Source organism: Oncorhynchus mykiss, chromosome 9 (assembly GCF_057628025.1).
Source record: "Oncorhynchus mykiss isolate SJ-2025 chromosome 9, ASM5762802v1, whole genome shotgun sequence".
NCBI classification, from domain to species: Eukaryota; Metazoa; Chordata; class Actinopteri; order Salmoniformes; family Salmonidae; genus Oncorhynchus; species Oncorhynchus mykiss.
In genome coordinates, this window is record NC_143030.1 from 56,353,434 (window position 1) to 56,378,471 (window position 25,038).

General features: G+C 43.0%; 1 protein-coding gene across 1 annotated transcript in view; it reads left to right on the forward strand.

The window, feature by feature from the left end:
• Positions 1–25,038, forward strand: part of pex14 (peroxisomal biogenesis factor 14) — a 104,848-nt gene that overhangs the window by 69,970 nt on the left and 9,840 nt on the right. The window contains exons 5-7 of the mRNA XM_021616103.3: positions 2,029–2,114; positions 8,072–8,174; positions 22,639–22,736. Coding sequence (XP_021471778.3) covers positions 2,029–2,114; positions 8,072–8,174; positions 22,639–22,736 — 287 coding nt within the window. The remainder of the gene's footprint in view (positions 1–2,028; positions 2,115–8,071; positions 8,175–22,638; positions 22,737–25,038) is intronic.

Below are 25,038 nucleotides of genomic sequence, written 5' to 3' on the forward strand. Positions count from 1 at the left end.
ATCAAATCCCTTGTAGAATGACACGAAAACTGGATGCTCTGATCATTTAATGTGTAATACACAGACCCGGCGCCAGAACCAATCAGTTGGACGGGAATTTCATTTCCATAGGTGGGACCATTTTTTCACAGGACCTCCTATGTGTGCACGCATCTTTTAAATGGGTGCAGGACCGGCGCACTCATTAGGGAGGATTAGGCGGCCTCCCATGGTGGCAGATTGATGAGAGCAGCATTTTCTGAGCTCCAGCAACATTATAAAACCTCACATAATTCTTCCCAAAAACAATGAACATTTCTCTCAACAAGTGGCTGGGACGCTAAATATTTATCTTGTCCATTCCCAGCGTGCCTCTCTATGGTGCTGTTGGAGAGATGCATCGCAGTACACTCCACCAACATTCCATCAAAAAAAATTATCAAACGTAAATCATGTAGCAGATCTAGCATATGGTAGAAAGAGCATGTGTCCTTTTCTGTAGCCTACAGGCTGGAGAGACAATGTCATGAGAAATGTTTCTATCCATACAAGTTTCTCTGATCAAATACCTAACCTCAATGGCACCCAATCAAATAAAAAATGTGATTACATGTTAACAAACAACAGCCTATCCTAAAAACAGGACAGGTCAAAGTTAAATGGACAATATGGAATGGACACTCGGGCTACAGTCAATTTTTTTGACAAGCTGATCATAGAAAAAAAGAACATATTTCTGCATTTCCCGCTGTATAAACACATTGCAAATACGCTCAGGAGTCTTTGTCACAAAGGCGGGAATGCAGGCGACGAGCTTAGGTCTGCATATTATTCCTATAGAAACGCATTGGGCTTATAGTGGACCGATTTTGGTGAGAGCGCCTCTTCCTCTCTGCTGAACCTATATCCCTGGAGAAAGCATCCGAGCGAGTGAAACAGCGCCCCTCTTTATGTAGCCCATGTATCTGATGCTGTCTGGACAGAAATAGTATTACATGCCATACTCTATTGGTCCAGACAGCATCAGATACGTGGTCTACACATACTGAGACAGAGGGGCGCTGTTTCGTTCGCTCCGATGCTTTAACTGAGATTGATGGGTCTTTCTGTCGCCGCATCTTGGTCAAATAAATTATCAATATTTTATTTGGATGGGCAAGGAGGTACGGTAGGGCGAGCCAGGTCCCCTAAGGCATACCCATAACGCAGGCCCTGGTGATACACCTAAGTGAAATATGGTATTTACAGTCATGTCCTACAGGGTTTTAGTCTTGCTATAGAATTTGGAATTGAATGTTAGGTCAATGGTTCATCTTGATGTACTATAGATACAGGTACATGACTCCCCCTGCACACTCGCTCACCACACACGCACGCACGCACACACACACACACACATTTGTTGAACTAGCCTAGTTGTCCTCATCCCCTCCATTTTAAGAAAAACATCTAGGGGAAACAACACTCTACTGGTTGTAGTTTAGGGACATTTTCAGTTAAATGTTGCTGTGATGTGGGAAATTCCACTCAGCGAAACAGCAGGCCCACCCAAATGACAGCTCAAACAATGAAACAATTACACACTTTCACTCTGTCCCCCAGAGACACACACTGTCTAGTTCCAGTCCCACAGACACACTCACCTTTCAACCCGTACAGGTTCTTCCTCTCCTAGATGTTTATAGAAACACAATCCAATATGTTTTTTTTTTGCTCTGTGATTTGATTTCTCAACCCATACACATATAACGTAAGTGTTTTGTATGGCATTGTCTTGACTTGTGAGATTACTTTTAGCTAGTTCAATGTTTTTTGGTTGGTTTGTTTTCAGAATTGATTTAACTGCAATGTTTTATTCAATTTCTGATTGGAAACATTGCAGATTTCCATCCCTGTTTTCAAGATCTTTTGGGTTTGATTTCAACTCTTAAAATACTGAATTCAACCTACCATGAGTTTGTTACCTCAGTACAAGCACATGGTCTTCTCACCATGACAGGGTGTAACCGTTACTCAGGGATTTGATGTTGTGTTTTTGTCTCTCCTCAGGTCCCCGTGGCTACAGATGGAGAGACTACGGTGCCCTCACTGTCATCATGATGGGGATGGCCTTTGGCTTCCATCACCTCTACAAGGTACGCCATTTTAATTCGGTTGGGGCTGGAGAAATGTAACCATTCTCAAATTCTTAGATGGAGCTGTGGATGCAAGGATTGACAATCCATGAGATCAAAAGTATAGTTAAACCATCTTTTGAAGATATACAATGTTTGGCTACGTTTTGTTGTGTTCTTATATGATTATGATCTTATGATTATGATCTTCAGTAATCAATGGGTAAATATCAAGAATTGAGATGGCCGTTGAACAGATTCCCAGATCCCAGACTGTACCTTTAAACATACCTACTGTAAGCACCTGTTCTGTCATCTCCTAATTGGGTGGTCATTCAGCCCTTGATTGCATTCTGTCAGCTTATTCCTTGAGTAAGCATTTATTGACATTCCGGTTGAAATCAAAGGATTTGAAGGTTGAAAGGTGGCTGATATCATATTCCATAATCTAGACTGGGCCTCAAGGTCTGCAGCGCCACTGGTTTCTTGGGCCAATCAGTGATATTAATCAATCATTTCATCAAATAATTACCAGGGAGAAAAGAACTAGCAGTATTCCGGATTTCAAGACTCTGATCTAGAGGATCTATTTCATCCAACCATTTATTTTACACAGTCCAGTGAGTTCTGTCAACGCAGTTTGCCCCAATATTACATTTATATTAGTGGGGTTTGTTAGTACATCAGTCAATTGTAACTTTGTTAGATTCTAATGCCAAACGCTCCGTACATCAGTCTTGCCTGGTTGTTAAAAGCTCATGTCTGGCTTGCCCAATCACATGATCTCATTTGAACCCCTCTTTTTAATTATATTTATTTCTGTCTCTCTCTCTCAATCCTTTTTTCCTTATTGCAAAAAAAGAAAGTTGCCAGCACAGCACACGACCCTCTTTTGATATTACGCCCTCCAAAAATAATCGCCCTTGGTTTTTTATCATGCTCCACAGCCCCTGAACATGGGCCTGGGAGGCTCCTTGTTCCTTACTGACATGAATCCCTCTGTAGCTGTTCGTATTGCTGTGAGTGGCATGTGGAAGCCATTACTCTCTTTTATAGGTGGATGAGAGTTTAGCAGTAGCCGTTACAACCAGTATGATCAGCCATCGTGTGTGTGTGTGTGTGTGTGTGTGTGTGTGTGTGTGTGTGTATGTGTGTGTGTAGCTGCTGGATCACAACGCTCCCATGATGTCATGACTCTGGGGGTGTAGGGCCTGAGACTTGTTTCTTGTGGATGGCGGGTGCCATGGCAGGAGTTTGTGTATATGGGTTCCATTCCAAATGGCACCCTATTATCCATGTAGTGCACTACTTATGACCAGGGCACATACGGCTCTGGTCAAATGTAGTGCTATTTGGGACACATCCATGGAGTTGTCTATGGAGCCAGCCCCAGCAGTACATGATCTATATGCCATAATAAATCTACTACTCTGAACCAAAGGAAATCTGAAAATAACCTTCCTTAATAGAGTACTGGGGTTTTATTCTATTTCAATATATTCTCTAATTATAGAGGTGAAATTAACAAGTACAGTAATGCTATCTGAAGACTAGTTTATCCTATATTCTGCTACATTCCTTCAAGTGACTACTTTACGCTCAAGTTCCCTTAAGCTACAGTATGTTCCATTACGATGTAATGATCACTATTCTACATTGAGCTTGTCCAGTAGCATCCATATAACATGTCTCCACTTGTAGCACTTCATGAAATTATAATCTACAGTTTTATAAAATAGTTTGGTGTCTTGTTAACTCTCCTTCTGTCTAGTTCTGTCTCTCACCCTACTACCCGTCCTCTGGACGTCTGTCTCTCACCCTAAATGTCCTGTCTGCCTCTCATCCTACCTGTCCTCTGGCCCTATCTGTCTCTCTCCCTACCTGTCCTCTGGCCCTCTCTGTCTCTCATTCTACCTGTCCTCTGGCCCTCTCTGTCTCTCACCCTACCTGCCCTCTGTCTGTCTCTCACCCTACCTGTCCCCTGGCCCTCTCTGTCTCTCACCCTACCTGTCCTCTGGCCCTCTCTGTCTCTCATCCTACCTGTCCTCTGGCCCTCTCCGTCTCTCACCCTACCTGTCCTCTGGCCCTCTCCGTCTCTCACCCTACCTGTCCTCTGGCCCTCTCTGTCTCTCACCCTACCTGTCCTCTGGCCCTCTCTGTCTCTCACCCTACCTGTCCTCTGGCCCTCTCTGTGTCTCATCCTACCTGTCCTCTGGCCATCTATCTCTCACCCTACCTGCCCCTCCTGCTCTCTATCTAGTGAGAGGCCCAGCATTATAATACAGTATGGGCTCTTCGGTTATTTTTTTTTTTTTCTCCCTCACACCCTACCTTTCCGTACCCGCTGTCCTGCTCACTCGCTCTACTTTAAAAAATATCTCTCGCTATCTTTCTTTCTCTCTCTCTTTCTGTCTCGCACCCTCTCACACCCTACCTGTACCAGTCTCTCCTACTCTCTATCAAGCGAGAGACCCACCAGCTCGTAGCATGGGAGTTGGGATTCCCTAACGGAGCTGCGTCCTGCTGTCATGTCACAGGAGCGGAGTGCTAGCCACACCATATGCTCCGTCTGCCCATACTTTATTTATGCTATAAAGGCGCCATGTAAACACAGCCCTCCCAGTAGCCTACTTATTAATTACTCGCTGTTGACACTAATTTAATATTTTTCAACTTAAAAGTGTTTATTACTAGGACTGGCGTCACCCAGCCTCAGGTGTTGCAGGGACAACCTGGTCCTGACGGCCACTTGCTCCGTTCCAAAGAGAAAGACATTTCAGTAAATCCATCTGTGGGACTTAACTAAACATAAACTTTGGTTTAAAGGTTTAAAAAATGTTATGCACAAATATCGCACCCCCAAAAATGCTAACCTCCCCTGTTATTGTAATGGTGAGAGGTTAGCATGTCTTGGGGGTGTGATATTTGTGCATCTGTGACTTTGTCACTCACCATTATTTACGATTAATTCTGGACTATCCGTAATCATGGTAGCATCCACATGACTATATAAGTATTTAGAAATATATTATACTCTTATTTACAATTAAAGTGACCACAAAATGACAATACATTATTTCCCATGAATTTCTATTGGACACAAAATTATCTGAAACACAACCAATACAAACAGCAAATGCATCCAACAAGTTTGTAGATTCACAAGCTTGACGTAATCATTGCATTCTAGGAATATGGGACCAAATACTACTCTTTTGACTACTTTAGTGCACATAAGTAATTGTTTTTCCTAATGCTTTTGGTCCCCTTGGCCGGGGGGGGGGGGGGGGTTGTTATGTTCAAAAACAGTTCACCCAATATAGATGAAAATACCCTCAAATTAAAGCTGACAGTCTGCACTTTGTATCATTTCAAATCCAGAGCCAAAACAACAACAACATTTGTCACTGTCCCAATACTTTTGGAGCTCACTATATATATTTTTTAAATAATTAATAATTGGCCCCTAGGTTACCTGCCGCCCCAAATTTCAGTTCATATAAGGAAAATCTGTCTATTGAAATAGATCAATTAGGCCCTAATCTAGTCACATATACCTTTTTAAAAAAATAAGTAGGGGCGTGGATTTAAAAAACTGTCTTATCTGGTGTGACCACCATTTGATCATGCAGCGCGACACATCTCCTTCACATAGAGTTGATCTGGCTGTTGATTGTGGCCTGTGGAATGTTGTCACACTCCTCTTCAATGGCTGTGCGAAGTTGCTGGATATTAGCAGGAACTGGAACACGCTGTCGTACACATTGATCCAGAGCATCCCAAACGTGCTCAATGGGTGACATGTCTGGCTATGAAAGAACAAGGATGTCTTCAGCTTCCAGGAATTGTGTACGGATCCTTGCGACTTGGGGCTGTGTAATATCATGCTGAAACATGAGGTGATGGCTGCGGATGAATTGGCACAACAACGGTATCTCTGTGCATTCAAATTGCCATGGACAAAATGTAATGGTGTTCTTTTTCTGTAGCTTATGCCTGCCCATACCATAACGCTACCATGGGGCATTCTGTTCACAACATTGACATCAGCAAACCGCTCGCCCACACGACGCCATACACGCTGTCTGCCCGGTACAGTTGAAACCGGGATTCAGCCATGAAGAGCATACTTCTCCTGCGTGACAGTGGCCATCGAAGGTGAGTATTTGCCCACAGAAGTCGGTTACGACGCCAAACTGCAGTCAGGTCAAGACTGTGGTGAGGACGACGAGCACGCAGATGAGCTTCCCTGAGACAGTTTGTACAGAAGTTCTTAAGTTGTGCAAACCCACAGTTTCATCAGCTGCCCGGGTGGCTGGTCTCAGACGATCCCACAGGTGAAGAAGCTGCATGTGAAGGTCCTGGGCTGGCATGGTTACACACTGTTGTGATGCCGGTTGGACATACTGCCAAATTCTCTAAAACAACGTTGGAGGCGGCTTATGGTAGAGAAATTAACATGAAATTCTCTGGCAACAGCTCTGGTGGACATTCCTGCAGTTAGCATGCCAATTACACGCTCCCTCTAAACTTGAGATATCTGTGGCATTGTGTTATCTTACAAAACTGCACATTTTAGAGCATCCTTTTTATTGCACCTGTGTAATGACCATGCTGTTTAATCAGCTACTTGATATGCCACACCTGTCATTTAGATGAAGAAATGCTGACTTAACAGGGATGTAAACAAATTTGTGAACAAAACAAGAAAAATAAGCTTTTTGTGCGTATGGAAATGTCCTGGGATCTTTTATTTCGGCTCATGAGACATGGGACCAACACTTTGCATGTTGCGCATATATTTTTGTTCAGTGTATTTGAGTATCCCTGGTCTAGAGGCCCATTTAACATGTGCAGAGTTCAACTACACACATGTTTCTATGGTTGTGTTCATTCACCAAATGAAATAAAACAGACTGAAACAGGGAGGGACTAGCTAGACTTGTTCAATGCTTTTCATCGTCTGTTGCCAAACGTTTTATAACGTTGTGTAGTCTAATAATGAAGCCAACCTATGACTGTCATCGACACAGTCAGCCTTCTCATGTCTCATCTGGCCACCACATTCACATTGGATCACAAAGATTTGTCTAAACTAGCAATGAAACACAGTACCAGTCAAACGTTTGGACACACCTACTCATTCCAGGGTTTTTCTTTATTTTTACTATATACATTGTAGAATAATAGTGAAGACATCAAAACTATGAAATAACACATATGGAATAATTTAGTAACCAATTTCTTCTTATTTTTTAAACAAAATATATTTAATATTTGAGATTCTTCAAAGTAGCCACCTTTTGCCTTGATGACAGCTTTGCACACTTTTTGTTTAACCCTTTTTTTGGTTACTACGTGATTATGTGATATGTGTTATTTCATAGTGTTGAGGTCTTCACTATTATTCTACAATGTAGAAAATAGTACAAATAAAGACAAACCCTGGAATGAGTGGGTGTGTCCAAACTTTTGAATGGTACTGTACATGTGCTATCGCTCAATTCAATCATGTCTTTCGATATTAAAACAGTGGTGAGAAATTAATATTCTGGGTATACTGTAGGTTTTGCATTTTCTGTCACTTTGTCAGATGTTACCTCCTCCCCTCAGTATCCTTTTCCACACCAATAGTTGAATTTCCTTAAGCAGTCTGCAGTTAATTTGTTTATTGATTCCTTTTTTCAGGTGAAAATCTGAATCTACAACATTGACCTTTAGACAGTTTAGGCCACACTGTGATAGCATAAGACGTTGACTTTGTCCATTCAGAGTTGAAACTGCTTAACATGCCTCCCCCTGCCTCTCAATCTGTGTAACAAATGGCTCCCTATATGGTGCACTACTTTTGTCTAGAACCCCCCTGGGTCCTGGTCAAAAGTAGTGCGCTATATAGGGAATAGGGTTCCATTTAGAACACACCCTTTCTCTCCCTTCCTGGCAAGAAGTGTAATAGCATGTCATGTTTTTAATTGCAGAAATACATCCTTCCCCTCATTATGGGCAGCAAAGAGGACAAGAAGCATCTGCAGAGAATCGAGAGCAACATCGCCGAGATGAGTGGCACGCTGACACAGACAGGTGAAGATTAATATCTTCATCACTTCTCCCTCCCTCCTTAACATTTTCCGTCATTTATCTGTCGCCAAAATCGCCGCCGCGTGTTTTTAACAAACGACTCTGCTGTCATTTTGCTTTAATTTGAAATTGCTTGTTTACTGTCAGGCTCGGCCTCAATTAATTACGTTTCGCTGAAAAGCTCTTAACCTCAGAATATTAATGAGGGGTTGGGAAATGACAACTTTTTTTTGTCACTCCCTACCTCCCTCCTTCCCACCCACCCTCTTTCTCTCTCTATACCGCTGTCTCGCCCTCTCTCTCTCGGTGGTGAGAAAGTTCATTTTAATTTTGCACTGGGAAGTGTGATGCTTGGCGGCTGGTCTCAGCGCAGGGCCTAGTGATTAAGTGTGCAGTGACAGGTGCGTCTCCCATGTTGGACAGGTGAGGAATCTCAACCTGGCTGTCAGAAACTGAGTGTGAGAGTGAGAGAACGTTGGGGGGAGGGAAGAAAGAGATGCATCCCTCGCTCGGCGTCAGTGTAATTAAACATGGTGGGAAGAAGCGTGAACGAGGGACACCTCAGAGAGCAACTTTTGTCTTATTAGCGTAGCGTTGTTCAACTCTGGGCTGTTTTTTCCCCGTCTCTTTTAATTTGAGCGAGATGGATCTCTTGGTTTGAGACAGAAGAGTTGATCACACTTAGTGAAATAGTCCCGTAAGAGGTATGCGGTTGAATCATGAGAAGAGGAGGTACTGATGAATCAAAAGCATAGTAGAAGATATACCCACACAGGGCATAAGTATGTTGAACCAACCTATCAAACCCCATGTAATTTATTGTCAACGTACTGACATTGAACATCAATGGATTTTTGGGTTGAAAAAATGCAAGTTGTCACATGCATGTTCAACCACAAATCAACAACAAGATTTCAAGGGTAGGTTTATTTCAAGTAGGGTTCACTTTTGCTGACAATTTAATTCAATTAACCCCAGGGCTCTACAGTGCAACTATTTTACTTGCATATTCACCTAAAAAAAAGTTATCTGAAATAAAATAATTAACAAACCTGTTTCAAAAACTAAAACTATACTGAAACTATTAACTTGGACTCCAAAACGAACTACTATAAAAAACATGATGTTGTAATGTTTTTTTGGGGGGTGGGGGGGTCAAATGGGTTTTTCAATGGGGTTCTCCAGCTTCTGAATCTGGCTGGTCACATTGAGATTGACTTTATCATTTAAAGGTAGACTCAGCCAGATGACGTTGCCACAAGCTTCACCGTAGATGTTGTCCGCATTTTATTGGTAAGGTTAAAGTATCCGAATGTAGACAGAAGTCCAGGAGTGAAGTCGGGGTGTGTGCATCTGCTACAGCCAAAAGTAAGACACTAATGTGGTTTTCCAACAGCAAGGCTCAGATCAACATGGCAGTGTTGCCATTGTTTCAAACCTGGGTTCAAATCATATTTCAATTACTTCCAAATACATTCAAAGAAAGTATTCCGATTTATATTTTATCTGACTTTTAATGTATATGAAAATAATCAAAAACACTGACTCAAATACACTCCCATGCATTTAAAAGTACTTGAAAATTCTCAAATACACAGAAAAAGTATTTTAAATACCAGATACTCAAATACACATGTATTTGAACCCAGGTCTGCATTGTTTATAAAAATGTTTTCTTTGTAATGTCTGTCGTAACTTTGCATCTGTGCTCCTAGAGTGTGCGGCTCTCCTTTATTTTTTTAAGTGTTCCACTCCGCTAGCTAGCACCTCGCCTAAATAGGTGTGCGTTTCTTTCACAATGTCGAAATAAACATGTACTGTATCTAACACCCATATCACACACTCACAAACTGAAATCATAATATAATCCCAGCTACCGCATTTGGTTCCTTGGAAGTTGTTGTAATCCCAAGTTTTTGGTTTCCCATTGGTTCTGGGAACGAAGCCTTAAGTTTGCTGACTGTTAAAAATGAACGTTTGTTTTAATACGTTCTGGGAAACAAAAGGGATTTCTCCTGCTCTGGGAACCTTTATTTTTAGGTTGCAGGGAGGTTCTAAGAGCAAAAATGATAGGTTAGTTGAAGGTATTTAAATAACGATCTGAGAACATGGTTCAATAAGACTTTGAGTAACACTATTAGCTTAGTTTGGGTTCACTGTTTGAACTCCAAGCACAGATAGGACACATGGAAATTCATTTTCTTAGGCATTAATCATGCAGACACATTTTTTTTTTTATTGTGGCACAGTGTCAGTGACATTCAAACCTATGATATTTTCTTTATGCATAGAATTCGTCAACTGTGCCACCAGGATGGAGCTAGTATGCAATGTACATTTTTTGTACACATGAAAAGCTGTTCATTTTAGTTTATTGAAACAGACCACATTTCAAAGCAAACAAGCACTCGTTAAGATCAGGTTTGGCCAATTAGTTTGTTATGGAAAGTTGTCTTAATGTTCTGAGAAACCTGCAGAAAAGTACTGAAATTCCCACAGAAAAACATAGTTTCTTAACTTTCTGAAAACATGCCTTTAAATAGAACCATGGGGAAAGCTTTTGAAAGGTTATGCTGAAGTACTGAAATTCCCACCTATGAAATATATGGTTCTCACAAAATTATGTGCTTGCTGGGTATCCTGCACAAAATAACCATAGGACAACTACACTCTCACCAATCTCTAAGAAACATATGGTTCTCAGAATGTTATATGCTAGCTGGGATTTGTGTACCTCACTTAGTGAGAGAGGGCCTCAAATATCACATGTACACTACATATGTACTACATGACCAAAGGTATGTGGACACCTGCTTGCCGAACATCTCATTACAAAATCATGGGCATTAATATGGAGTTGGTCCACTCTTTGCTGCTGTGTAACAGCCTCCACTCTTCTGGAAAGGATTTCCACTAGATGTTGAAACATTGCTGCGGGGACTTGTTTCCATTCAGCCACGAGAGCATTAGTGAGGTCGGGCATTGATGTTGGGCGATTAGGCTTAGCTCGCAGTTGGCATTCCAATTCATCCCAAAGGTGTTCGATGGGGTTGAGGTCAGGGCTTGGTTCAGGCCAGTCAAGTTCTTCCACACCGATCTTGACAAACCATTTCTTTATGGACTTTGCTTTGTGCTCAGGGCATTGTCCTGCTGAAACAGGAAAGGGCCTTCACCAAACTGTTGCCACAAAGTTGGAAGCGCCTAAACGTCTAGAATGTAATTGTATGCTGTAGCGTTAAGATTTCCCACTGGAACTAAGGGGCCTAACCTGAACCATGAAAAACAGCCCCAGACCATTATTCCTCCTCCACAAAACTTTACAGTTGTCACTTCATTGGGGCAGGTAGCGTTCTCCTGGCATCCTGAGCCGTTGTTGCTCGTAGACGTTTCTACTTCACAATAACAGCACATACAGTTGACCGGGGCAGCTCTAGCAGGGCAGAAATTTGAAAAACTGACTTGTTGGAAAGGGGGCATCCTATGACATTGCCATGTTGAATGTCATTGAGCTCTTCAGTAAGTCCATTCTTCTGCCAATGTTCTATGGAGATTGCATGGCTGTGTGCCTGTCAGCAACCGTTGTGGCTGAAATAGCTGAATGGAGGAAGTTTGGAACCACCGCCCAGGCAAACTGAGCAATTGGGAGAGACTGGTCTTGGTCAGGGAAGTGATCAAGAAACCGATGGTCCCTCTGACAGAGCTCCAGAGTTCCTCTGTGGAGATGGGAGAACCTTCCAGAAGGACAACCGTCATTTAAAGGGCTCCCAAGTGGCACATCGGTCTAAGGCACTGCATCTGAGTGCAAGAGGCGTCACTACAGTCCCTGGTTCAAATCCAGGCTAAATCACATTGTGTTTGGGAGCCCCATAGGGCGGCGCACATCTGGCCCAGCGTCATCCGGGTTTGGCTGGGATAGACCGTCATTGTAAATAGGAATTTGTTCTTAACTGACTTGCCTAGTTAAATAAATCAAATCTGTGCAGCACTCACCAATCAGGCCAGATGGAATCCACTCCTCAGTAAAAGGCACAAGACAGCCCGCTTGGAGTTTGCCTAAAGGCACCAAAAGGACTCTCAGTCCATGAGAAACAAGATTCTCTGGTCTGATGAAACCAAGATTAAACTATTTGGCCTGAATGCCAAGCTTCACGCCTGGAGGAAACCTGGCACCATCCCTATGGTGAAGCGTGGTGGCAGCATCATGTTGTGGAGATATTTTTCAGCGGCAGTCACTGGGAGACTAGTCAGGATCGACAGATTCCAGATATCCTTTGTGCAAGCACTTCCAAGAGTTCATGAACAGTGAGCCTGGTGAAATGTTTGGGGAGCGCATCGTCAGTAGTGTACCTTTGGTTCCTAGGGTGTTTCGGCCTTTCACACTATACACCCTCCCCAAAGGCGGCCAGCGACAGGGTGATCAATCCTACGCTTGCGTCCCATTCCCAATTAGTCATAGGAGTTGCCTTGTTGTTGATAGCCAACATCCCATGGGACTATGCATGGCAGGGGTGTCCTCCTCCCTGAGTCGAGCATTGTTGACCGCATACCTCCTGGCCCTCTCACTTCGGGGCCCAGCTGTGGTCTTTCCTCTTCATCTTCCTCTGCTGCCTTCTGCCGCCTCCGATATAGCTTTGATTGCCGAACGCTGGCTCTGGCCCTTAATTCCCAGGTCTCTAAGCAATCTGGTTGTAGATGTTGCCACACAACCTCTGCAGCCCACCTCCACTGGTCGGACTTCTGTGTTCCAGCCATGATGCCGTGCTTCAGCAGCTAGATCGGCATAGCGCAGATGTTTTCGCTCATAAGCCTCATCTACTGAGTCCTCCCAGGGTACTGTGAGCTCAATGATGAAGACCTTCTTGAGCGAACGGGACCAGAGCACCATGTCAGGTCTTAGGGTGGTGGTTGTGATCCCCGGAGGAAACACAAGTTGCCGGCCAATGTCAGCTAGCATTTTCCAGTCGCGGGCCAAGCGCAGCTGGTCTCGCTCTAATGGTGTAGAGCCGCTCTTCGGTGGTTTAGCCCCTTCGCGGACAAAGGTTGTCCGTAAGGGGTGTGATGCTGCTGGGGGTGGTAGGGAGTTGGTGGCAGCTCGCTTGTCCTCCAGGGCGGACGCAAGGTTTGTAAGGACTTGGTTGTGACGCCAAGTGTAGCGTCCTTGGGTGAGGCTTGTTTTACACCCTGTGAGAATGAGGTTGGCTGGCATGGAATAGAGGGCACAGTCCGGTTCTTCACCATACCATTGGTGAAGATTAACTGGTGTTGGAAGGACGTCATATGTTGCTCTGATGGAAAAGCTCAACCGCCTCGCTTCCATGGCCCACAGATCCTTCCAGCTGATCTTCCTCTTCTCCACACTGTCCCATCGAGTCCACTGTCCCTGTTTGGCAAGAGAGACTGCCTTGGCCCACCTTGCAGCCTCCTCCTGATGACGTAATTCCTGCACTACCATCTACCGTCGCTCTGGTGCAGTGGCCTTACTCCAGGCAGCACGGCTAGTTAGCCCAAGGCCTCCTTGAATGGAGTGCTCATGACGATCAGACTGGGGGGCGACGGTTCACTTTCCAACAAGACAACGACCCTAAGCAAACAGCCAAGATAACGCAAGGGTAGCTTTGGGACAAGTCTCTGAATGCCCTTGTGACCCAGCCAGAGCCCGGATTTGAACCCGATCGAACACCTCTGGAGAGACCTGAAAATACCTGTGCAGCTACGCTCCCCATCCAACCTGACAGAGCTTGAGGGGATCTGCAGAGAAGAATGGGAGAAACTCCCCAAATACAGATGTGCCAAGCTTGTAGCGTCATACCCCTCAAGACTCAAGGCTTTAATTGCTGTCAAAGGTGCTTCAACAAAGTAATGAGTAAAGGGTCTGAATACTTATGTAAATGTGATATTTCAGTTTTTTTTATTTTATAAATGTGCAAAAAATTATAGACAGTTTTTGCTTTGCCATTATTGAGGATTGTCTATAGATTAATGAGGGGAAAAAACAATTTAATACATTTTAGAATAAGGCTGTAACGATATATGGTTTCCAGTTTGCATAAAGTTCCTTGATGTCCATCTTGGTATCCGCTTGCGGGGGGATATACACGGCTGTGATGATAACCGAGGAGATTTCTCTTGGGAGATAATACGGTCGCCATTTTATTGTGAGGAATTCTGGGTCACGTGAACAAAAGGAATTGAGTTCTTGTATGTTGTTATAATTACACCATGAGTCATTAATCATGAAACATACACCCACTCCCTTCTTCTTACCGGAAAAATGTTTGTTCTTGTCGGCGCGATGCACTGAAAATCCTGTTGGCTGTACGGACTCTGACAGCATGTCCCTAGCTAGCCATGTGTCTGTGAAACAGAGTATGTTACAATCTCGGATATCTCTTTGGAAAGCAACTCTTGCCCTAATTTCGTTGACTTTGTTTACTAGGGACCGCTCCGGTACCTTCTTCTTCCACGCCATTGTTTTCGGTCAGCCTCTGGAATCAGTTCAAATGCCCTGGGAGGTGAAGACAAGGATCGGCTTTGGGAAAGTCGTATTCCTGGTCATTGTGCTCTGAGAGTTGTCTCTCTGATTTCCAATAGTTCTTCCCGGCTGTATGTAATAACACTTAAGGTTTTCTCAGCTAACAATGTAAGAAATAATACATTAAAAAAAGAAAATACCTCAGTTTCCATCTTACAATATACAAACGAAATATATATATATTTTTTATAAAACTTACACTGTTTTATTTATTTAGTTTATCTGAAAACAAACTGAAACTAAACTGAATTTCAAATAAAAATCTTAAAATTAATAGAAATAAAAACTGATAGAAAAACACACTATAACAACCTTGCTGCTGACATGCAGTTGGGATTGTATTAACATAAGTAACAATAGTTTTTGAGTGGATTATCCCTTTAATTTTCTAAATGCCAGTCCTTCAGCAATGGTACATTGTTAATATGACAAACTCTTCTTGCAGAGTGATGCCAAGCAGCTAGTTAGTTTGCTATCATCTAACAATGATCACAAGTCGTGGCTGAACGACAACACGGATAATATAGAGCTGGCTGGATTTTCCATGCATCGGCAGGACAGAGAAGCTACATCTGGTAAGACGAGGGGCGGGGGTGTGTGTCAGATGATGCGGATGCTACACTGCAGGACTGTTTTGCTAGCACAGATGAGAATATGTTCCGGGATTCATCCAGTGGCATTGAGGAGTATACCACCTCAGTCATCGGCTTCATCAATAAGTGCATTGACGACGTCGTCCCCACAGTGACCGTATGTACATATCCCAACCAGAAGCCATGGATTACTGGCAACATCCGCATCAAGCTAAAGCCTAGAGCTGCTGCTTTCAAGGAGAGGGACACTAATAAGAAATCCTGCTTCGCTCTTAGATGAACCATCAAACATGCAAAGCGTCAAAACAGGATTAATATTGATTCCTACTACACCGTCTCTGACTCTCGTCGGATGTGCCAGGGCTCGAAAACTATTACAGACTACAAAGGGAAACCTTGCCGCGAGCTTCCCAGTGATGCGAGCCTACTAGACCCGCTAAATGCCTTTTTATGCTCGCTTTGAGGCAAGCAACGCTGAAGCATGCATGAGAGCACCAGCTGTTCCGGATGACTGTGTGATAACGCTCTTGGTAGCCGATTTGAGCAAGACCTTTAAATAGGTCAGCATTTACAAAGCCGCGGGGCCAGACAGATTACCGGGACTTTTCAACCTCTCCCTGACCGAGTCTGTAATACCTACATGTTTCAAGCAGACCACCATAGTCCCTGTGCCCAAGGAAGCGAAGGTAACCTGCCTAAATGATTACCGTCCCGTTGCACTCACGTTGGTCGCCATTAAGTCTTTGAAAGGTTGATCATAGCTCACCAAAACCGCATCATCCCGGATACCCTATACCCACTCCAATTCACATACCACCTCAACAGATCCATAGATGACGCAATCTCAATCACACTCCACACTGCCCTTTCTCACCTGGACAAAAGGATCACCTATGTGAGAATGCTGTTCATTGACTACAGCTTAGCGTTCAACCCCATAGTACCCACAAAGCTCATCACTAAGCTAAGGACCCTGGGACTAAACGCCTCCCTCTGCAACTGGATCCTGGACTTCCTGACGGCCCCCCACAGGTGGTAAGGGTAGGCAACAACACATCTGCCAAGTTGATCCTCAACACTGGGCCCCCTCAGGGGTGCATGCTTAGTCCCCTCCTGTACTTCCTCTTCACCCACGACTGCATGGCCAAACGACTCCAACACCATCATTAAGTCTGCTGATGACACAACAGTGGTAGGCCTGATTACCGACAACGATGAGACAACCTATAGGGAGGATGTCAGAGACCTGGCAGAGTGTTGCCAGGACAACAACCTTTCCGTCAATGTGAGCAAGACAAAGGACTGCAAGTCGTGGACTACAGGAAAAGGCGGGGCTGTAGTAGAGCCGGTTGAGAGCTTCATGTTCCTCAGTGTCCACATCACCAACAAACTTTCATGGTCCAAACACACCAAGACAGTTGTGAAGAGGGCACGACAACACCTTTTCCCCCTCAGGAGACTGAAAATATTTATCATGGGTCCCCAGATCCTCAAAATGTTCTACAGCTGCACCATCGAGAGCATCCTGACGGATTTCATCACCGCCTGGTATGGCACCTGCTCTGCATCTGACCGCAAGGCACTACAGAGGGTAGTGTGTACGGCCCAGTATATCACTGGGGCCAAGCTTCCTGCCATCCAGGACCTATATACTAGGCGGTATCAAAGGAAAGCCCAAAAAATTGTAAAAAACTCCGGTCACCCATAGACTGTTCTCTCTGCTACCGCACGGCAAGCGGTACCGGAGTGCCAAGTCTTGGACCAAAAGGCTCCTTTAACAGCTTCTACCCCCAAGCCATAAGACTGCTGAACAATTCATCAAATTAATCAAATGGCAAATGTTTCATTAGCTGAAATAAAAGATCCCAGATTTTGTGCATACCTTTGTTTACATCCTTGTTAGTGAGCATTTCTTATTTGCCAAGATAATCCATCCACCTGACAGGTGTGGCATATCAAGAAGCTGATTTAAACAGCATGATCATTACACAGGTGCAGCTTGTGCTGGGGTCAATCAAATGTGAGGTTTTGTCATACAACACAATGCCACAGATGTCTTCAGTTTTGAGGGAGTGTACAATTGGCATGCTGATTGCAGGAATGTCCACCAGAGCTGTTCCAGAGAATTCTTATGTTAATTTCTCTACCATAAGCCGCCTCCAAGATCGTTTTAGAGAATTTGTCAGTACGTCCAACCGGCCTTACAATCGCCGACCACGTGTAACTACGCCAGCACAGGACATCCAAATCCAGCTTCCTCACCTGTGGGATTGTCTGAGAACAGCCATCCGGACAGCTGATGAAACTGAGGAGTATTTCTGTCTATAATAAAGCCCTTTTGTGGCGAGAATCTCATTGGCTGGGCCTGGCTCCCCAGTGGGTGGGCCTGGTTCCTAATTAGGTGGACCTATGCCCTCCCAGGCCCACCCATGGCTGAGCCCCTGCCCAGTTGTGAAATCCATAGATCAGGGCCTAAATAATTGATTTCAATTGATTGATTTCCTTTGTAATGAGTTACAGTACATATAATCTTTGAAATTCTTGCAAGTTGCTTTCATATTTCTGTTCAGTATAAACTCAGCAAAAAAAGACCCTGTCTTTCAAACATAATTCGTAAAATCCAAATAACTTCACAGATCTTCATTGTAAAGGGTTTAAACACTGTTTCCCATGCTTGTTCAATGAACCCTAAACAATTAATGAACATGCACCTGTGGAATTAAGACACTAACAGCGTACAGACGGTAGGTAATTAAAGTCACAGTTATGAAAACGTAGGACACTAAAGAGGCCTTTCTACTGACTCTAAAAAACACCAAAAGAAAGATGCCCAGGGTCCCTACTCATCTGAATAAACGTGCCTTAGGCATGCTGCAAAGAGGCATGAGGACTGCAGATTTGGCTAGGGCAATAAATTGCAATGTCCGTACTGTGAAACGCCTAAGACAGCTCTACAGGGAGACAGGACGGACAGCTGATCGTCCTCGCAGTGGCAGACCACGTGTAACAACACCTGCACAGGATCGGTACATCCGAACATCACACCTGGGGGACAGGTACAGGATGGCAACAACAACTACCCGAGTTACACCAGGGATGCACAATCCCTCCATCAGTGCTCAGACTGTCCGCAATAGGCTGAGAGAGGCTGGACTGAGGGCTTGTAGGCCGGTTGTAAGGCAGGTCCTCACTAGACATCACCGGCAACAACATCGCCTATGGGCACAAACCGACCTTCGCTGCACCAGACAGGACTGGCAAAAAGTGCTCTTCACTGGTGAGTTGCGGTTTTGTCTCACTCATGGTGATGGTTGGATTCGTGTTTATCTTCGAAGTAATGAGTGTTACACCGAGGCCTATACTCTGGAGCGAGATCGATTTGAAGGTGGAGGGTCCGTCATGGTCTGGGGCGGTGTGTCACAGCATCATCGGACTGAGCTTGTTGTCATTGCAGGCAATCTCAACGCTATGCGTTACAGGGAAGACATCCTCCTCCCTCATGTGGTACCCTTCCTGCAGGCTCATCCTGACATGACCCTCCAGCATAACAATGCAACTAGCCATACTGCTCGTTCTGTGCTTGATATCCTGTAAGACAGGAATATCAGTGTTCTGCCATGGCCAGCAAAGGGCCCGGATCTCAATCCCATTGAGCACGTCTGGGACCTATTGGATCAGAGTGTGAGGGCTAGGGCCATTCCCCCCCCAGAAATGTCCAGAAACTTGCAGGTGCCTTGGTGGAAGAGTGGGGTAACATCTCACAGCAAGAACTGGCAAATCTGGTGCAGTCCATGAGGAGGAGATGCACTGCAGTACTTTTGACCCCCTCTCAGGGACACATTATTCCATTTCTGTTAGTCACATGTCTGTGGAACTTGTTCAGTTTGTCTCAGTTGTTCAATCTTGTTATATTCATACCAATATTTACACATGTTAAGTTTGATGAAAATAAACGCAGTTGACAGTGAGGACGTTTTTTTTGATGTTGCTGAGTTTATATCATCCAATCAAACAAACTGTATTACATACAGTCAAGGAAGGAATGTGAATGGAAAAGTGCTCATACTGTCAGTTTGATCGGATCTTACCGTTCTATTGTGTTTTAGGAAGATGGATAGCTGGCAGGGTGCGTGTCGATGTATGTATGAGATTGTGTGCAAGGTGTGCCTCCCGCAATCTGATTAACAAATTAGTTATTTTATTGTCATTTTGGCCCCAGCTATGCAAACACATTTCCTCCGTATAACATAAGTCCTGTTTTGTTTATTGTTAAAGAACCGATTCCGTGATAAGAGTCCCTTGTATTCCGTAGGGAGCTGATATTCCAGACCTTAAGACCTCTCATGGAAAACCCACTGTCGTTTCCCTCAGTCACCACGGCAAACTAATTTGCTGTGACTGCAGTAGCCAAGCTGCTATTGTAGTTAATGACTGTTGCAGTTAACAGTTGGGGAGAGGGTTTGCAATTACACTGAGAGCCCCCCCCCCCCCCCCCTTTTCTCCCTCTTTCTCTTCACAACGCTGAGTAATAGCGTCCGACTGCCTGGCTGCCAATTGCTTGAACCCCTTTTGTTAAAGTTCATGTATTGCTCTAGTGCCGGGCGCAATGAAGTGATGTATCCTTTTGAATACAACTGCATTACTCTCTTCGCCCAGAGTAGGGCCTTGACTCCCATTATGATTTCCCTACAACTTCACACGGACAATTAATGAATGGGTCTTGGAAGCACTTCAGCACACACAGCCTGTAATGGAATTGTGCGGTTGTTTGGCCCTCTTTGTCAGTGGGAACCATATTGGTGACCAGCTGGCCATTAAAGGCGGAGACAGGCCTGGACATATGTAGTGTACATTATATGGAGGTATTTACTGAATAATTTACTGAATACACAATGTCGGCCACTTCGGCAGCAGCTGCGAGCCCCTGCTCTGTCTCTCAAATTCATGCTCTTGCCCAGCTACAAAGTCTCCTTCTGATGATTCAAGCCAGCCAAAGTCATTGACCTCATTATTCTTGGCTTCTATCTGCGATAGCGAGGGGTAACAATACACAGTGGCTAAGAACTGGATGGACTAAAATGGCGGCATGCAAGATCTGCACAAGCAGTTTACTCTTTGCGCCTCAGTCTCAATGATCATTTTGAAAGTATAGTCGTAGTGGCTAGCGACTTCACTCCAACATCTGGAACTGTTGATGTATTGCGGTGTCGCAGTAGCCATTTACAGTAATGAGCATTGGGCAACTAAATGTGCAGTTTACATACCCTGAAGTCACTAACACTTTTTTTTGGGGGGGGGGGGAAACAAGGTTGTGGGCTCTGGAAAATTGACCCAGAAATTGTTTTTCCAAAATAATGGTATGAGGATTTTAGATTTCCTGCTTATTCCCACATTATTCCAGGAGTCTTTCAACCAGAATTTTCCAACGGTACAGAATGTCACCTTTTATTTGAGGGTATTTTCATACATGTCTGTTTTTAACATTTAGAAATGAAAGCACTTTATATATCTTGTCCCCCCTTTTGAAGAAGTCGTAAGTATTTGGACAAATTCATGTATTATGTATTAAAGTAGTCAAAAGTGTAGGATTTGTTGCATATTCCTAGCATGCAATGACTAGATCAAGCTTGTGACTAAAAACTTGTTTGATGCATTTGCAGTTGTGTTTTGGATTTTGTTTTGCCCAATAGGAACTGAGTGGGGATTCATGTTTTGTCATTTTTGAGTCACTTTTATTGTAAATAAGAATAGAAGATGTTTCTGAAAACTTCTACATTAATGTGGATGCTACCATGATTACTGATAATTATGACTGAATCATGAATAATGATGATCATACCCCCACAATCATGAAGAAATATCATACCCTCAAAAAAATGCAAACCTCTCACCCTTACCAATAACAGGGGAGGTTAACAGTTTTTGGGGCGTATGATCTTTGTGCCTCTGTACATTTCTCACTCATCGTTATTCACAATTTATTCATGATTATTTCTCATCAAAATAGCATCCACATTATTGTAGTGTTCTGAAACAGGTCAGAAACATCTTATATTCTTATTTACAATAAAAGTGACTCCAAAATGACATGATTCACCATTCATTTCCTATTGGGCAAATCACAATCCGAAACACAACCAAAACCAACTGCAAGTTTGTAAAGTGACAAGCTTGATGTATTCAATGTGTGCAAGGAATATGGGACTGAATACTAAAATTTTGACCACCTTAATACATTATAAGTGAATTTATCCAAATACTTATGACTTCTTCAAATGGGTTGAGTAAATACATTAAGTGCTTTTGTTTCTACTAAACCATGTATGAAAATACCCTCAAATTAAATATGACATTCTGTACTGTCTCCTCATTTTGATCTCAAATCAAAAATGCTGTAGTATAGAGCCAAATGTAAAAAATTGCTTCCCTGTCCAAATAAATACGGAGGAGAGTGTATGTCAGGTGACCTAAAGTTCTTTCGTCATGTCTTAACAGGGTCCCATTTTCGTCAAACGGATGCTTATAGCTCAGCACTGGCACATTGGTGTCTGTCCAGTCTTGCACAGTAGGCAAGCTTTTAACCATTCGCTGACACCAACCTCAAGTGTAGGCAGCTACAATATCTGTTGATGTTAATGCGATTAGGCTTGATTTAACACTTTGCACGACAGTGATTTATATGAATGTTTATTGTCTTTCGGTAATAGAATCAGTCGGTGAAACTTAATGCATTGTTTGGTAATACACGTGCGACTGGAAAGCAAGGGGCCAACAAACTGGGGCTCGTGTTATTTGAAATCATACACCCTCTTCTTACACCAACACTTGAAATAATTCAATCTTCAAAGTCAATGAGAAAAGAGCAATATTTATTGGGATTAGGCGGGACATTTTGTCTGGCAGCCTCCACCCAAATGAGGCATTTTTTCCCCCTTTGTTGATCGTTTGAGGATTTAAGATGCATTTGAAGCCAGTGTCTGCATGGATAATGGAAGGTTAGAGACTGTTATTTGATTTAAGTTCAGACACCAGAGATTAATATCTTTATTTTACACTTCAAAAATATCCCAAAGCATCTATGACTGAAAAGCTGGGGCCAATTTGACTGGTTATTGGATATCATTATAAATATCATAGGTCAACTTTAATAAATGACTTAGGCCTATACTTTTTATTTTTTGTATTGTTTTTACAGATATTGTATTTGAGTTGGACTTCTCTGGACTAACTTAACTGAAAGTAAAAATGTTCCAGCTTCCTCTACTTTATGCTTCCACTAAATAAAACGTTAGTATCAGCTGACATCTAGCGTTTTAAGTGTACTTGTTGTCTCTGTTTGCAGTGACCCAGCTCCAGCAGACCCTGGCTACAGTACAGGACCTCCTGGTCCAGCAGCAGCAGAAAATGCATGACCTGTCTCAGGAGTTATCTACCTCTGAGGTACGACATCATCATATTCACACACACACTCAAACACATATGCTTAATCTCACCTGTCTCTCAGGCTACTGGTGCCGTACACACTAGTCTGGCTCAGACCTGGGTCAAATACGTAGATCAAATACTTCATATGTATTTGAGTGGTGCTTGATTTTCTAGTTTGCAACTTTTAGGACAATTTCATTGGTTCTGTTTTACTGGGAAAACAAAAAATGCAATACAAGTATTTGAAAGTGTTTGACTTAGTATTTGAACCAGGTCTGGTCTGGCTACAGCCAGTGGTACAAAGAAGTAGAACACACTCCACCTGTCTGCTGTTTTTAGTGGAAAGTTCAAGGTTTTGTTCATAAGGCACCAAATGAAAGACAACGCACTGACGCAGGGAGGGACTACTTCATTTTCCATTGTGAAACATTTTAAAATGTTTTCCGATGCATGCCCTAATGAACATGACCCAAGACAGAGGATTTATTTGGTTCATCGCGCTCTAGTGACTCCTTGTGGCGGGGCGAGCGCCTGCAGGCTGACTTCGGTCGTCAGTTGAATGGTTTTTCCTCCGACACATTGGGGGTGCAACTGGCTTCCGAGTTAAGCAGGCGGTGTTAAGAAGTGCGGTTTGGTTATGTTTTGGAGGATACGTGACTCGACCTTTGTCTCTTCTGAGCCCGTTGGGGAGTTGCAGCGATGAGACAAGATCGAAAAGGGTGGTTCAATACACATTTTATTTGTCACATGCTTTGTAAAACAACCGGTGTAGACAAACAATGAAATGCTTACTTAACGTGCCCTTACCAACAATAACAACAACAAAAAAGCACTAGAGAATTTCGACACCATCTAAGGGATGGGCATTTGAGATTATTTTACAATTCAAATAATGTCATGACATTTTTTCAGATATCAGAATAGTCTAAATAATAAAAATAAAACTCTCAGCTCTCTTGACAAATCAGACTGACTCAAATGCACATGGCAATTGTAAACAGCGAACAGGCTGCTTTTCACTGTTGGTTTTAGCCAAACACTATGGGGAAAGAGAAGTCTGAATTTCGCCATGATAGAACCGGTGTCTGTATGTAGCCTCGCTACTTTTATAGCCTCGCTAACTGAATATAGCCTGTCTTTTTACTGTTGTTTTATTTCTTTACTTACCTATTGTTCACCTAATACCTTTTTTGCACTATTGGTTAGAGCCTGTAAGTAAGCATTTCACTGTAAGGTCTACCTACACCTGTTGTATTCGGCGCACGTGACAAATAAACTTTGATTTGATTCTATTACAAAAAAAGGTTTTCTGATGAGTGTTTTGCATTGCTCTGTGCCAAGTCTTGTGGAAACTCGGTTAGGTGAACACCTGTAATTGCTATTTGAAGCGCTGAAAATAGCATACCGATGTCAGGGCAGACTGGAGGGCTAAATGCACAGTATTAGCTCAAGACGTTATAAAAACTACATTCAAAGGTTTGTTTATTAAATTAAGTCAAATGTCATGGTATATCCATGTAGGTAACAATGACACAATGGTAATTACATTTATAACAAAGCTTTTCAATTGTCCAAATAGGCATACAAATTTACATTTGCTACCAAATGTACTCACTCAAGTAATTGATTACTAACGTCCGTTTGGATATCTGGATAGATATCCCTACCACCATCTCAGATTGTGCAAAATGTGTTAGAAACATAAGATTAGCATTCCTGAAACATTATTTTGTTAAAATATAATTTGATCTCTGAGAAAATTAAGCAAATTGATTGAACAAAACATTTTCATATTCATTTATAGGATTCATATAATCTTCAATAAATATAGTACCTAACATCTGATTTGGACCATAATCCTTCCTAACAATGAGTATCGCATGAGAAATCCAATAAAATGATCAAAATCCACCCACGGATCCCCCACACCCCAATCCCAACCCAACAACCAGTATACCGAATTAGTTCTCAGTCTCACAAGTAGTATGGTGCTGTGGCTTGGAGTATTGCTTCTTCATCCTATGTAATGTATTCCCTGTGAATCTGGTGATGCTTTTTTTTTTCTCCCTTTTATAGAGAAATAATCCTTTGAAGTTGCTTGCATTATTTTCCATAAATGAAGTACGAAGTTCGCCCACTAGATGTCGCTGTTCCTGCTACTGCCACACCTTTTTATAAATTGTGCTGGTCTCTAGTCTTTATTAAATGGATCACAACATTTTCTTAGCAACTTTGGTGAAAATAAATTGTGTGGCCAGTTCTCCATGAAAGCAATTCAGTTTGTCATCTCATCATGACATCCATGATGTTATCATCT